This window comes from Leptidea sinapis, chromosome 23 (assembly GCF_905404315.1).
Source record: "Leptidea sinapis chromosome 23, ilLepSina1.1, whole genome shotgun sequence".
Lineage (NCBI taxonomy): Eukaryota > Metazoa > Arthropoda > Insecta > Lepidoptera > Pieridae > Leptidea > Leptidea sinapis.
The window spans coordinates 12,286,108-12,302,579 of NC_066287.1; the positions used below are offsets into that span (position 1 = coordinate 12,286,108).

Here is a 16,472-nt window from a genome sequence, read left to right on the forward strand (position 1 = left end):
GGGAAAGGTTATTATAGCATAAACGATTTTCTTAATGACACCACGGACTGGGATTAAAGCGAACACCCTCAGGCTCTTTAATTATTAATGTTTATTGTACGATATTACATTGTAATCCATATTTTATATAAAAAAAAGCCCGCTGAGTTTCTTGCGCCCATTCTTGTCAGGTCTGAGGCAGTCTCTTTTGAATGGGTGGTAGATTTTGACGTTCAATAAGTGATAATAAATCCTATTTTGAATAAAAATATTTGAATTTGAATTAGTCAGGTACATTGACGTACCTACTAAACTACAACTAGACTCACAATCTATTAAAAGGTCGTCAAAAATGTTCGAGAGTGGTGTTGTGTTTAGCTCATTGATTGTGGTTCGAAATGTGCGAAAGAGGCGGACGTATCTCTCGTACATTTCGAACCACATTCATCGGCGATGTGTTTTGATCAATTGAAACGTAATTATGTAGCAAAATTATTAAAAGTCAAGTTAGTTACATAACTTTGTTTACGACACTTCATCCTTTTTATGGTTGGGCATGCTGTTATTTGGAAAGTTTTTCATTGAACACTTTGTTATTGCATGGCGTTGTATTCAAAGCGCGGTCGAAGCACAACTGAACAAAAACTGCTTAATAGACGCTTAGACAGAATTGCGTGATTGGGAGTCTAGTACGTCAATAGTAAGGTATATCAAAACATATTGTAAACAATCCGTATAAGGATTATGTTCCTCATATGATATCAGCGTTCATTCTATATTATGTGTATGTATTAATTATATAATATCTGGGTAAAGTTCGAAGATAAATAAAGTTTAACAATATCTATGACAGGCTTTAATTCAGTACAGAACCTTGTTAAACCTCATCAGTTAATTAACACTGATTGATTCAATATGTTGATGTACATTGCACATGAGCATCATTTTAATACAACCACTTAAGTATAGACACAAATATTTATTACTATTTGTTGATTACCATTGGTAAAGTTGAATAAATGTATAATTCATTTAATAAAATAACTACATTACGTGAAAATAATCAAAAATAACTTTCTATGTCATTTCAAATAAATCTTAAAGATTTAAAAACTTAAAACCATAACAAACCAATAAGTGTTTTATAAATGAGATGTGGAGATTTTAAAGGCATTCAAAATGAGGATGTACTGTTCTTGCATTTAGATCTCGCATTACAATGTTGTTTCACTTACAAGTAAATATTACAAGTCACTTTTATAAAATACACAATTATTATATACATTTAAAACTCCACCAGTCTTTCATATAATATGAAAACAATTGCATATTCTATTTCCAGAGTCCGTTTTCATCTCTGTTTAATAATTATGTCTATGCCTGTTATGTAACAATAAATGTGAGACAAATTTTTTTGGCTTGTTCACGTCAGGTGAGACTATGCAATGAATGGAATAACAAAAAAGAAAAGACAGGTGCAACCAAATCGGATCACTGCCATAATACCATTGGAAGAATATAAAGTGCAAAACTTAGTAAACTAAGAAATTCATTTGCAAATTGTAAGTTAATTTTTAAAACTTTCTTTACATTAAATAAATTTTTATGTGATAACATACCTCACGTTCATATGGAAATAGATCCAGTTTGCAAAAAAAACGTGATAAGCATTAGAGATAAACAAACTTGCATTCATCTGATTAATTGAAATGATTTTATTTAGACCCTTGATTACTATAAATCACATTAAACTTTACCAACTTAAAAATGTATATAAAAGTTAGCACATGTATAATTTGATTACAATATTAGGTATACACCATGTAAAAGTTCCAAGTATCTCACTTGATAGTTTATACTTCTGTATACATCAATATAACCGTAAAATTAAACATACATATTTAATTCAGAGTGTTTTTTTTTTTTGCTTTTCAAACATTTACATTTATAAGAATCAACTCACCAGATATTTTCTATAAAATTACAATATTCAATTTGTTGTTAATGTCCGTTTATAATTTGATAAAGTCCACTTTACAACACACCTTGAACGATGACACGAATCAACACACAACTGTGAATGTTCTGTTCACTCCTTGTAAGTTTCAATTAAAATATAATGTTTTTCCAGTAGAAAAAAATAGCACATTTCAAAATTTGTTGAATGTTTCTTTTTAGTTAATTAGCACTGTTCAAAACTATTTTACATAACTGCTCAAGTTAAACACACATGGCCACTTTAACAAACAACATTGACCACATCAAAAGGTTGATAGATACTGTGTGGTAATGGACTGCAATGTAATACCGATTTCATTTGAGCTCTAGTCTATGGTGAGAAGCAAGTCCATATCATGCAGTTTATTTGCTCAATTTCGAGCACCACGACCACGTCCTCGAGAGCCATCACGATCCTGTAATAATAAAAAAATCATTTATTTTTTGCATGTGGTTAGGCTCCTTGCAAAGGATGCCCCAGCTATCTTAGTTTGTATAGTTTTGCCCTGGGCTTCCCGGGGCCATAATGAAAATGTGCAAAGCCTATTTCAGTAAAATTAAAGCGTTAACTACGCAGAATGTACCTACATTTCTACTTAATTCCCGAAATGACAAAAATTTTAAAAGAGCTAACCTAACGAAACAGCCTAAACGAACACTTACTTTATTATAATAAACATCAAATTTACACAAACGACTCAATGTGGTGGACGCAAAATGTTGTAGACAAATTCAGACAATTGTCGTAATTTCATTTAGTCGGCTAATAGCAGCGAGCTAAGCGGAACGTTTTCGTGGCGTGACAATAAAAATCTAAAATGCCAATTTGTGTGTTAAGAAAATGTAAAAACTATGTTTGCAAGATATCTAAGAGTGAAAGTATTTCATACCATACGAAATTATATAAAAGAACGTCTTATATGTATTTTATCACGATTTTATTTTTTATTTACAAATAAATCTCGAATTATTAACTTGGTGGTTCGAGCAAGATAGAGAATATGATGTCAACTGCAGCGCGACAAGGACAAAGAGTATGTGTCATAGATTAATCAACCAGAAGTGAAATCGTAGGCAGAATACATAGCGTTCGTAACCACTTGATTACGGAACGTGAGTTTTCTTGTTAGTTAGTGAGCGTCTTTCTCAAATAATATTATGATGAATATAATAAGTGCTGGCTTTCAAAGTCTTATAATAAAGGTGGTATAGAATTAGATTAGTAATAGCAGGCTATTTGATATTTTATTAGTACTTAATCTTGGAATGTATGTAACGTACCAGGAGGTCTACTCGCAAAATCGTCAACGACACATTTGGAACGATACGATAATACTCCGTCCGAATATACCGCAACTACCCTGTCTGCCGCGGGAAGAGCAAGGTAGTATATTTTAGGACAATTTAGGAAATGATGTAAAAAAGGCGTTGTTGCAGTGAATGTAATACGAAATTTAATATTTTTTAATAAACAAGTGCGTATAGCTGAACTATCAAACTACAAAAACAAGTTTTAGGGTAGGTAGCGGACGTAGACAGTAAGTGCTATCTGCTTGCGTAGAAGTTTTTTCAGTAACACTGCCCTTTTGGTATATCCCTTGCTAACTGCAGAAGAATCAATGGATCATTTTCTGTTTCTCCCATTATCTTATTGTAATAAACCCTCAACAGAAATACATTCATAAATAATATAATATACCAAAAATAATAATTGTAAACTTAAAACTTCTTGGGAGCCGTAGTTAGTAAAATTTTAAAAATGGAACCCTTATTGTTAAAACATTTCGGTTTTGTTTTGATATGTCTGTATGTTTTTTATTATTTTATGTACAAATAATTTATATCATCATTATGGCTATATATTTGTAATAATCAATATTAAAATAGTTATTTTTAAATCAATAACACCTAATTTAAATGTAGTTTTACTACTTTATAACTTTTATTACATGAACTCATGAATTAATCGTATTTAAGTATAAATCACGGTGTACTGTAAAAAATCATATCTGGTGAATGATTCTGTGTTTTTGCTATGCAAATACGAAGCTATTAGCAAATTAGACTTATCTCTTTTTCACTTGCAATAATTGCATTTACTATCCTTCTTTGACGTGTAATCGTAATGTAATGTGCTATTGCAATGTTAAATTATTCATGTGTGCGTTTGTGTATTATTTACAAACACCGAATGTTGTCTAGGTAACCTATCTATACTTTTAAATATCATTGTCCAACACGCTGTTCTATCTCGGCAATCGGATAAAAACTCTCTGTCCTTCACATAACCATTTTTTCCAACTTGACATTTTTTAAGCCAGTACTCTAGTATAATGACATCCTTGTATTGAGGTAGCAAACATTTATGAATGAAAAATAGAAAAACTATAAAAATAGACAATTATTAGGTAAAATAGGTACGTAGGCTTTTCTGTTTAATAATCTGGTTCCCTGACATGACAGCTTACTATGGTTGACAAAATTTTTGGCTTTGATAATTAGTTATATTTTTTACGGGCATTTTGTAACAGGTTATAATATATTGGATGAAGCACCCTACAAACTAATTTGTTTTGTATATATGTATTACAGCCATGGTAAAATACTCTATTGAAGGAAAATAATGGCCGTTGAGTTTCTTGTGTGTTCTTCTCACGAGCTCTTCTTTTTCCTAACATATGGTAGATTCAGTAATTTAAAAGAAATATTTGTAGTGACGATTCAAAAGCGTTCAGTTTAATCCTAATTGAATTAAAGTTTATTTGACTTTAAAAAAGGCGCCGTAAATGACTGGACTGCTGTCACATTTTTTTTTTTGATGTCGGTTAAAGATCTAATGTCGTAAGCAATGGCTTTTGGGTTCTTAAGAATCTTATCCGGTATTGCATTGAAGTTAGGAGATATAGCTCATCATCAGGTTAATGTCTTCCTTATCTCATTACTTCCTGTCGTAAATTAAGGTTTTATTTTTTTGGAGGCGATGGTTGACTACTGCGAACTTATTCGTTTCCTAGCACTTTCCTAGATACTTTGACTACATGAAGACTATAGAATCAGATATCTAAGTCAAATAAATAATACTCACATTTCAATCTATTTTGCTTTTAAAAACAATTGAGATATAAGATAAAATAGCCAAGAATAAACTTTATACTTTGCTTTACGTATTTTCTAGACTTTTGAAAAGGTGTCACTAACAAAAGTGTTCGACTAATTATATATAGTGATGTTGTGTTAAAAAAACTGTTTGTTTTCTTTAAATAACATAATGCAATTAATAAAATGAGGTGAATACCGCATCAACATACCTTATTATGATGTGGCCTGTAGTTGTTAGAGTCTCTGTCGCGATACCCGTGGTCTCTACTATCGCGGGCGTCACGTTCGTCGCGATGGTCCCGCGGGTCGCGCCCATCACGCGGCTCTCTGTTGTCACGTGGGTCGCGGTGCTCCCTGGCGTCCCTCCCGTCGCGGTGGTCACGGTGATCGCGCCCGTCACGACCCTCCCGTCCGTCACGACCGTCCCGCCCGTCACGTCCCTCCCGCTGATCACGATAATCACGGTAGTTTCGATATCCACCTCCCCTTCCTCCACCTTCGTGCTCCTCGCGACTGTTCTCTTGCGGGCTGCTGAGAGGAACCTTACGCGAATCCTCCTCTTCTTGACGACGCTCGTAGTGGATAAAGTCGTCAAATATAGATGTAGAATGGCAATAGCTATGCATGATACGAAGCACTTGGAGACCCCTGGCGTGAGGAACCTCTTGAGTGTCCCGAGAGTTAGTTACCGGCTTATTTTCATTATTCTCCAATTTTATATAACGTAGTTGTCCATTTGGAACGTCCTTCACATATATCCACCTAACGCGAAATTGTCCTTTCCACTTATCTTGAGACCACACACTAGAATTAGAGTTATAGTCGACTGCACTAGTCATGCGAGCCATTCCGCAAAAATGTCCACTACCGTTCACCGAAAAGAACAAGTAAACAGCACCACCTTCACGTTCGCGGTCACGAAAAGCTGCGTCGAGGCGTTTGTTGCCATGTTCAGTACTACACCATATCTCATACTTGATGCTGCGATGAATATCATCTTCAGAATAAGATTTGATAACGAAGAAGCGAGCGTTTGGCGCGGTCAAATCAAATTCTTTCGGATTGTATTCATTTTTAACTCTGAGTTCATCGAGAACTGGATGGGGAATCGGAGCAGGATTGGAAGGGACAGGCATAGTTGGAGCAGCCGGAGGGGGAAGAGAAGGTCGCGGTTGGTGCGGAGCGGGGGCTCGAGGAGTATGCTGGTGTTGCCAGGCCAGCTGTGACTGATGTTGAGGTGGAGGACCGCGCGGCAAGGGCGGCTGAGCTGGCACCGGAGCAGGCTGAGGCATTGGTAGCGGAGCTGGGATAGGTGCGGGCTGCAGCGGGGTAATTGCAGGGGCGGACACCACCGGTGCACTCTTTCCCACATCCCAAGTACTTATATCCATATTATGTTTTCCAGGAATTATCGGCGGTGGTGGCATTCCTGGACCTTTCTTCTTCAGACCCCCACTCTGCATTGACGGGGCTGGCTTAGCCGGCTGGCTAGCGATTGAAGCCCACGTCATCTTTTTGGGTTGCGATCCACTTGATATATCTTTGAGCTCATGAACACGCTCTTTGTCCACTTTGTGGTCACTGAGTGACAAAGCCTGCACACCTGATTCCATTGCTTTAATGCCATCTGGGACATACAACCCTTCAGTTCTATAGTAATCATCATATTGCTTAGCTCTTCCTAACTGGCCCCAGGTAGAATAATCACCATTTCCTGGGAAATAATTAAATGTTGATGCTGGCTGTCCAAACGCAGCCGTTGAGAATGGGGTTGTAGATGGTCCAAATACACCTGAAATTGATTTCATTATAAAAATACAGTATTTTTTGTAATTTAAAAAAGAAATAAGATACACTTAGTCTGGACATAAATATTGTTACAGTAAAAAAACAATACCATTTTTGGAATTGAGATTTGTTTTTATATGAATATATTTGTGATTTTTGTGGCAATCTGTTCTTGTGATATTAATATGTTGTGGAGTGATAGGAATGAGTGATAGGAATACGCAAAGTAGTAGTGTGGTGGCAAGCCTTGAGCCATATTTTTATGTAAAAAGGTGCCAAAACTTTGGCACAGCTGTAACAAAGTATGGATGATAAAATGTAACAAAATATGATTCTTGAGAAAGAAAGAAAAACTTGAATCACTCACTTTTATAAAACAAAAAAATAAAAATATCCAAGAAAAATGGCGGGGATTCGAATAACCTACTTGTATACGGCGTGCGACGTTCTGGTAGTGTGGAACCCGCGTAAACGAAAATGTTTTTTTTTTATTCATACAGATACCACGCATCGAGCAAAATGTGGCTGTCTGATGAAACTCTTTGCACATGAAGGGATCGAAAAAAAAAACATAGAAATTAGGAGTGTTGTTATGATATTCAGTACAACATTACAACACTCGTTTGGATGATGTAATGGTTATTAGGACATTGGGTGTTTTAATGTTGGCAATAAGCTAACTGTTTCAGAATCTTTAATAGAGGATTTAAAGCATGGGTGTAGATAAAAACTAGAAAACCATCACTGTAAAGGGTTGTGATCCAAAATATCAAAAGTTATAATATTTATTACAAAAAGTTCAAGTTATATTTTTGTTGTTCTCCATGTGAACAGATATCCATCGTTTATACATTGGAGTTTCTGATAGTGTCAGATATAGCCATGAGGATATTATGATTTGAGCTGCGCAATTTATTATTTTTTATTTTTGTTGAACTTCATTGTTATTTTGAATGAGCGTCGTATCTTTGAATGCTATTATATTAATGTGTCAACCAACGGACATTGCAGTAATAAATTTATTTTTATTGTAACAATATTTATGGCAAAAGTATTTCCAAACATGACAATATGAATGAATAGGTGGATGGAACATAATTTTTGGTATGATATAGAAACATTCATTGGCAGCGTGTTTTGAATTTAAGAAAAAATATATTATATCACTGTGTAGTGGAATTGTATATATCATTGTAAGAACCATAGATTTAGAATGTACTGGCGTATATTTGATTTGTCAATGTGTGTGTGTGTGTGTATTAGCTAGGAGTTTGCTAGTATAATGATCAAAATACTAAGGAACTAATTCCAAGTGTAGCTAACTGTTTACGACCTGTACATCAAAATAGGTTACAGTAACAATAGATTCGATTACCTTTTATATCTTGGGTATCTCCATTAGAGATGGTCTTCGCTCTCAAACGATTTGTTTGTCTATACACTACTATATTGTAAGTCTGTGGTAGATACTAAACACTATGTTATTTTTGCTAAAATGCTTCAAAGACACATCATTGTATTCAGATATCTACTATAATAATAATTATCTCTAGATTTCAGTCCAAATAGAACTTATAGAACAGATCTATATAAGTATCCATATTTAAACATACTTGATTTTTTTTATTTACCTAGTCTATATTCCTTTGTAGTGACATAATATATATCTTGTTATTGAAATAATATTTAATGAATGCAGTTGATATTGCTTTTATTTAACACTCTGCCAAGTGGAATAAATACTAGCTACCGTCAATTCCATAGGAATCATGAGGATTGTATCCTCCTAGAAAAGTCATTGGGTCGGTGCCATTTGTAGACCATGTTCCATCCCCAACACCGAAGGCTTGATAAGGAAGTGCTGTTGTACCGTAATAACCTGAAACAATCATTACCTCATTACAACACAATGTTTATAACCAAGGTCCTATAGAATTAGTAAGAGAAAAATTTAAAGGAGTAAATATTTTGACTGTTACATCTCAATATATTCCTGACAATGTTCTGTATGTTCATAGGCACAGTAAGGAATTTGCTAGAAGCTGCAACTTTCATAATGTTAACATAATGGTGTTTTTCATGTTGATAAAATTTCAGTTTCATGTTGATATGATAAGTGATTTAGGCGTGAAGAGCCTCAAACAAAGACCATTTTCATTTTTTATATATATATATATGCATAGATTTTTCCGATTTTCATCCCCTTTGCCAGTATCACGTTAAAGTAGACTACCAAGCTTGGAGTATGTTTTTTAAAATTTATCGGTAATGATCCATGCTAAGATTAAACAAAGTTTTATTTTATTTAGTAAGTAATAAATTAAATGTTAAGCAACATGGCATATTGGTAGGTGAAAATCAGATTGCAATTCATAAGATTGATTTATACAGACTGACACATTCACAAACCTCTTTGTTAATCATATCCAACATCCAAACAATCCCAGTCTATGGTTTATATGTTTTCTCCACTACAACATTACATAATTTCTTATCAACTAACCAACTGCATATTTATCATGTTATTCAAACCAAAATATTTAATAACATTTATTATTGTCTTTCTGATTGTTCTGGCTAAACTGCAGCCAAAGACCTTGACCAATTTGATTGGAAAATTGATTGGCTCATGTCACATGGAGTAAGTTAGGCAACATTTATTAGTGAATATAAAGGTTCAAAGGTATACCACAAGTTAGCCAATGTCATGTTAAAGTAGACCACCGAGCTTACAGTATTTGTTTTCTAATCTTAGTGGTAGTGATCAGTGTTAAAAATAGAAATTTCTCTACTTTTCCAAAAAATGTTTTCTGAAGCTGTCAATGGTTTTGTGAGTCTTAGTGATGGTTTTCACTATCTGCGTACATAATGGACTAGTGAGTCAGATTCATTGACATAAGAATAACCAAATGGACAACCAACAAAATACAACACAGCACACAATGGAGAGGAGCATCCTTAAGATAACAGAAACCCATGAAATAAAAATTTAAACTAGTCAGTCTACTACAAATCTTAAGGATGCGTTTAAACATGTGCTGGCATTGAAATGCAAATAGGTGGACAATTCAGGCAAGAAAGTGGCATGAACCTGTTTGCAAAAGATGTCAAGGTAGACCTAAAAGACAATGGGAAGCTCATATAGTGGCTGTTGCTGGAAAAACCTGACTTGAGGTAGCAGGTGACAGAGAGAAATGGAGGAGGCTTTCACCCAGTCGGGTTTTAGGATTCCATAGGAAAAAAATACCTTATATTTAGTTAAAAATCTTAGAAATAAAGCATAATATTTATAATTATAAATAACTGGACTCCCAAATGACCTAACATGACAAAAAATGTCCAAACGCCATTGTATACCTGTATACATAAACTTATACAGAAAACATTCATTCAAATTAGCACCTTCTTTGTGGCAGTAATGTATACACTCATTAGAAGCTCGGACAAAACTTGTTGTTTTAGCAATTGAAATAATTAAATAATTGTTTAGTAAAATGATTAATGTCATGTTGTTACACAATTTTGTTAATTTTAAAGACATCCATCCGTTTTAGGTTTGGATACAATGTTATTTGGACAGTTTTACACTGAATACTTTGTCATTGTGTGCCATTGTATTCATAGTGTGACCGAAACACAACTGAAGGAAAACTCTGCCTAGGCAGTCATGTAGGCAGAGTTTTATTTCAGACAACTTTTTAATGTGATTGATCTAGTTACTTATTGTATGTCAAGGGTCAAATTACATAAATCCATGTTCAGAGCTCTAATAACACTTATCTACTCTGTACAATTAATATACAAAAAGATGATTTGTAGCTGTTAGTTGTAGATATTGTGGCAACTAGCGTTTTTGTACACTAGGATCATATATTTATACTATACAAGCACCATTTGAGTAGTCATCCGTCATAAGTCATAAGTGTACTGGAACAGTGAAAACTTAGGTTTAGATACAATGTATTCTTATTTATTTTTTAATAAAGAAATTAATGCTATCAATACTAAACAGAGATAAAAGTTTACTTTCAAAAAAATATCTATAGAGTAGTATGTACCTGCTGCGCTGTATGGATCTGCTGCTGATGAGATGGGGGGTGCATAAGACGGTTGTTGCTGATGACGCCATGATACTTCAGCCAGCTCATCACCTCCACTCTCTAACTGATGCTCCTTAGGTGCATTTGTCACTACAACCCAAGTTTTTAAATAAATATGTCAATATTAACATTTAAAAAAAATATTTATAATATTTTAAATAACAATTTAAAAACTTATTTGTAATGAAAATAAGGGGAAAGCTGTGTATATGTGGAGTCAATACATATGGGGGCCATGAACCCATGTTGTTATATTTTATTTCATTCATAATTTTGATGCAAATGGTATTTTTTTTTTAAATTAGATGCAACTAATGGTATTAACGAATATTGTTATGGTATGGTATTAAAGGGCTAATATCCCTAAGAAGACCCTACTAATAACAACAGACCAAAAACTTTGTATAAAGCAGCAAAACACAATACTTATAGTTTAAAATATTTGTTTTAGAATGTTAATTTCTATTGTCAAATCTTATTAAGATTTTTAAATATTTTTTACTAACTTTTACCTTATTCCAATGACAATATCTCAAAAACTAATGTGATGCCATATATCTGTGAAGTGTGAATAGATATGGAGACAGCAGGGTGTTTGCTTTTGCAGACCAGTGAGCATTTTGTGGAAGACCTTGTCTTGATTCCAGTAATTAGGATTTAATAGTGTACAGTTTAATGTAGTAAAGAGTAAAGGGTTCACAAACAATGAATAGTATATGTCAGTGCAAAATAGTTAATATAACAGAATTACATAATATGATGGAACAGTGACCATATGTATATATGTGTATGTAAGATAATACAAACTTAAGTTCAGGTCAGCAAACATTAAATATATTTAATTCAAATAATTAGAGAATGAATTTATAGTTTAATATGGCATGGTGTCTATATCTGTTTTTTTTTTCATTTTCAAGATATTAAATATATAATATTATACATCAAAACTAGGTTATTTCATATCTTGGTAGCTAAGATTGTTTTGAGACAATATATTTTAATTAATGTTTTGGATAAATTTTTAATACCACTTCTACTAAACAAAATTCAATTTATTAACTGGTATAGTGGCTACTAAATAAGTAATTGGTCTATAATGCATACTAAACTTAAATGGAGCGTTATAATAGTGAAATATAATAATAACAGACAGTTCTGAATTAATCATGTATGAATCTATCCGACAGGTACCGGACGCAAGCCGCCCGGTGGGCCGGTGCTATTTTTCTACTATCACAAAAGTCCTGCTACGTCATAATACCTTATTTACCTTGATTCCCTTGCCCTTTCATCCGCTACTCGTATGAAAGACATGAAACAAAGGAAAAAACATACATTAGTTAGAATCTTATCGTCATCATATGTTCTCGAAAATAATCATAAATAGGAAATACCTGATCTGACACGCCTGCTGACATTGGCTGCGATTTAATTATTTTAGAACACTTACACAAGTCCCTGAACAAAATTACCAAAGTATGTTTCACATTAGTTCACGCCACTATTAAAAATTGTCCAAATACCACACAAATTATAATAAAAAAAAGTCTATTCACTATTAGAAGAATGTCCGTAATTGAACGATCGACGAAGCAATGGCGTCCACAGACTATACATATTTTCTCATAGCAACCTATAAAAATAAGTATAACGTAGACGGTGAACACTGATAGTATCATCATGAATGAAGAAGAACTTAGGCAAAATTATCTTGCTTTTTGCCAAATACAGATTATTTACAACGGCCCTGACCCCTAAAACGAGCAACGAAATGACTCTAAACATCTGTAATTTATTTATATATTATTTTTATATTTAAGGATATTTAAGGATGCTGTATCAACTTCGCTGATAATAATTTTAAATATAAACATTTTAATCAAATAGTTTCTAGGATACCTAAGCTTCTTCATATTATTATGGTAGATTCAGTAATATAAAATATTTATACAACTTAGAATATTAACACTAATATTGTATAAATCTAAGTTAAGCAATGACGATTCAAAAGCGCTTTAAGTTTGCCTAATTGATTATTATTATTTTTTGGATCAATTACTTTCTATACATATGGACGAACTTATTATTTGCAGTTTGATAGCGGAACGGCATTTAATTATTAAGTGTATTATTAGTATTTAAAGTGTGCTAAAGACTATGTAAGTACACTTTTCTCCTTAGTCGTGTGTCAACTGTGTGTCAATCACCAAGTCTAAGTGTGCTATAAAAAAGTGCCCAAATAATACATTCACGAGGCAAAAAAAGATGGTGTGTGTGTCACCGGTAAATTTATTTTATTCGTATTTTTTTTTTATGGAATAGGAGGACAAACGAGCGTATGGGTCACCTGGTGTTAAGTGATCACCGCCGCCCACATTCTCTTGCAGCACCAGAGGAATCACAAGAGCGTTGCCGGCCTTTAAGGAAGGTGTACGCGCTTTTTTTGAAGGTACCCATGTCGTATTGTCCCGGATACACCGCACAAGGAAGCTCATTCCATAGCTTTGTAGTACGAGGGAGAAAGCTCCTTGAAAACCGCACTGTGGAGGACCGCCACACATCCAGATGGTGGGGATGAAATCCTAACTTGTGGCGTGTCGTGCGAAGGTGGAATTTGGCGACAGGAATCAGGTTAAACAGCTCTTCGGAACACTCCCCGTGATAAATGCGGTAGAAGACACACAATGATGCGACGTCTCTACGCAACGCTAAGAGATCCAGCCGTTCACAGAGCACTGAGTCCCCGACAATTCGAGCTGCTCTACGTTGCACCCGGTCAAATGGATCGAGCAGATACTGGGGTGCGCCAGTCCAGAGATGACAGCAATACTCCATGTGTGGCCGGACCTGCGCTTTGTAGAGCGCTAGAATGTGGGCCGGCTTGAAGTATTGCCGTGCTCTATTGATGACGCCCAGCTTCTTCGAATTTGGCTTTGCCCTCCAGATGGCCACGGAATTGGCAATCGCTCGAGATTTCGAAACCCAGTATTCCGATACTAGGCGCGGCTTTAAGAGAAGTGTTCTCGAAGAGCGGTGATACGACAAATGGGGTTTTTTTTAGTGGTAAACGCGCAAACTTGAGTCTTCTGGGGGCTAAATTGGACAAGGTTCAATTTACCCCATTCCGCGACCTTCTCGAGAGAGGACTCGATAGAAGACACAAGTTTCTCCCGGCACTGGTCGACGATTTCCCGAGAGAGACCTGCATGGCCCGTGTATACGGCATCACCAGTGCTGTCGTCCGCATAGCAATGTATGTTAGAGGTGTCCAACATATCATTGATATGCAGAAGAAACAGCGTAGGAGATAGCACACAGCCTTGGGGCACTCCAGCATTCACGGGCTTCGGGTTCGAGCAATATCCGTCGACAACGACCTGTATGCTACGCCCAGTGAGGAAGCTGGAGGTCCACTTGCACAAGCTCTCGTGAAGCCCAAATGACGGAAGTTTAGAGAGAAGTGCCTTGTGCCATACACGATCAAAGGCCTTCGCTATATCCAGGCTAACTGCCAGGCCTTCCCCCTTGCTTTCAATATAAGATAAGATTGTATAAAAATACGCAATTATTTTTTACTATTTAGTGCATATTATTTCTATTGTTTTGGAATAGTGTTTTTGAAGTCGGTTGTTTTTTTGTTAAAAATTTTTAATTTTTAGATTTTTAGTGAATTTGAAGTACACTAACTAACAACTTGTCTAAATATATGCAGATATACAAAATTTTTCAATGCAGCAATGAACGTAATCGCTTAATATATTTATATATTATTTTTTAAATTTGCTATACGTATGTATAGCAAATTTAAGACTTTTATGTATTTTCTCATGGATGCCACTGTCAGATCTGGACCAAATTACAATGAAATCACACGGGAAGCACCAGCTTTCAAATAAAAAAAATTATCAAAATCGGTTCACCCAGTCGAAAGTTTTGAAGTAACAAAAAAAGAAACGACGAATTGAGAACCTCCTCCTTTTTTGAAGTCGGTTAAAAACGAATATTTTTCCAGCAAATATGGTACAATTATTGACAAGTATTCTCATCCCTTTCTCTATCACTTGTTGACAGATGAAAGGACGTGACAAGCACACAGTCAGAAATGAAAACTAGAGAGTCGCTTTTTTTAATATTTATTTTTTAAAGGCCCAGTGAATAATGATTAGCAATATTGTATTTAGAGTACCGAAATATATTGCCGATAGCGTCGCTTTTAAAGGCCCTTAGAACAATATTGTATTTGGTGCACAGAAAGTCATTGCCAGTGAATATGAACGGCTTATAAGAACGTGAACAATTACAAACTACTGTTATTTACACGGTATCACAGACGTATCGTGACCTAGTGATAATTGATACTTATTTACACCGCTAATCTGTAAAATCTAATCTTTTTCGTACACGGGATAGTGAAATAGAATTGGTGCCAGTTGGTAGCAAGTGAGAGGTGTGAATAATTTTACAAACCAAACAGGTGGAGTGACTCGAATAATTTCCTCGAGGTGAGATTAAAGCGTTTAAAGATTCATGCTCATAAAGTATGATAAAACTTTTTTACTATTAAAAGTATTGAAATCTTTACTGAAAGTCAAATATTTTGTCAATTTAGTCAAATTTACGCACCTTAAAAATTCCAATTAGCCATATTTATAATTTGACAAATGCTGTTATACCAAGATGTGTTGTTGTCCGCTTACACTACAAGTGCCAAAAAGTTATTTTTGATTAAAAACTTAAAAAATCCTCTGACTGAATCAACTTGATTAGAAACTAGGGACAGACTGACGAACGTAAAATTTATAGCAATCCTCTTTTTCGTCTGGGCTAAAAAAACACCTAAGTGCTATTCAACTGATATCACTGTCCAAATCAGGTTCTAATTTCAAAATACGCAGCTTAAACTGAAAATGTGTTAACATAGGTGCTTATTGACCAATAATATTTTAAACAATTGTAGTAAACGCAGAAATGTAGTAATAGCAGTCGAAGCTTTTTGTGGTGTCATTTGTAGCATATGCCATTTATCGGCCTTGATGTTGTATTACGTGCATTCTCTATATGTATATAACGTCATTGGTTTGGATTGATGTCGTATGCTTTTAGATTTCGCCAATCACGAGTATATATTATTAAAATCTGCTATTTAAAGCGGGCTTCGTGAATGAAAAACGTCACCACCAGAAACTACGAAATTTGTTGGTGCTGAGATCATTCACCGCAAAGAACATTGTTGATGAATCTTAAACAAAAAACAATAATATCAAGTCGATTCATTTGACCCCGTGCAACGTAGAGCAGCTTGAATTGTCGGGGACCCTGTGCTCTGTGAACGGCTGGATCATTTGGTGTTGCTTAGAGATATCGTTTCATTTTGTGTCTTCTACCGCATTTATCACGGGGAGTGTTCCCGGTGTTACTAAGACCCAATCACGACTAGGCATACAGCCACCCTCTGCAAATAATTACAATAATCTGGAAGTGTGGAGTACCTCCACAGTGCGGTTTTCA

At 34.8% G+C, this 16,472-nt stretch overlaps 2 protein-coding genes across 3 annotated transcripts in view; both read right to left on the reverse strand.

Annotated features, from left to right (window-relative positions):
* Positions 1-16,472, reverse strand: part of LOC126971109 (myotubularin-related protein 9) — a 339,153-nt gene that overhangs the window by 159,708 nt on the left and 162,973 nt on the right. The window lies entirely within an intron of this gene.
* LOC126971106 (YTH domain-containing family protein 3) lies at positions 813-12,563 on the reverse strand. 2 transcript variants are annotated; one of them, XM_050817258.1, is made up of 6 exons: positions 12,359-12,563; positions 12,235-12,259; positions 10,923-11,054; positions 8,615-8,743; positions 5,286-6,868; positions 813-2,393 (listed from the first exon to the last, which is right to left on the reverse strand). In XM_050817258.1, exons 1-6 carry the CDS (start codon positions 12,380-12,382, stop codon positions 2,349-2,351), a joined length of 1,938 nt encoding a protein of 645 aa, XP_050673215.1. In that variant the 5' UTR covers positions 12,383-12,563; the 3' UTR covers positions 813-2,348. The 2 variants fall into 2 exon arrangements, with proteins under 2 accessions (XP_050673215.1, XP_050673214.1); XM_050817257.1 differs by having other exon boundaries at positions 8,612-8,743.

Bases quoted from the DNA above. Each gene is read 5' to 3' on its own strand.
- LOC126971106 (XM_050817257.1), bottom strand. From the start codon at position 12,382: ATGTCAGCAGGCGTGTCAGATCAG. The intron at 11,055-12,234 runs GTAAATAAGGTA...CTTGGGTTGTAG, and splicing joins GAAAGGGCAAGGGAATCAAG to TGACAAATGCACCTAAGGAG. The intron at 2,394-5,285 runs GTATGTTGATGC...TTATTATTACAG, and splicing joins ACAGGCCACATCATAATAAG to GATCGTGATGGCTCTCGAGG.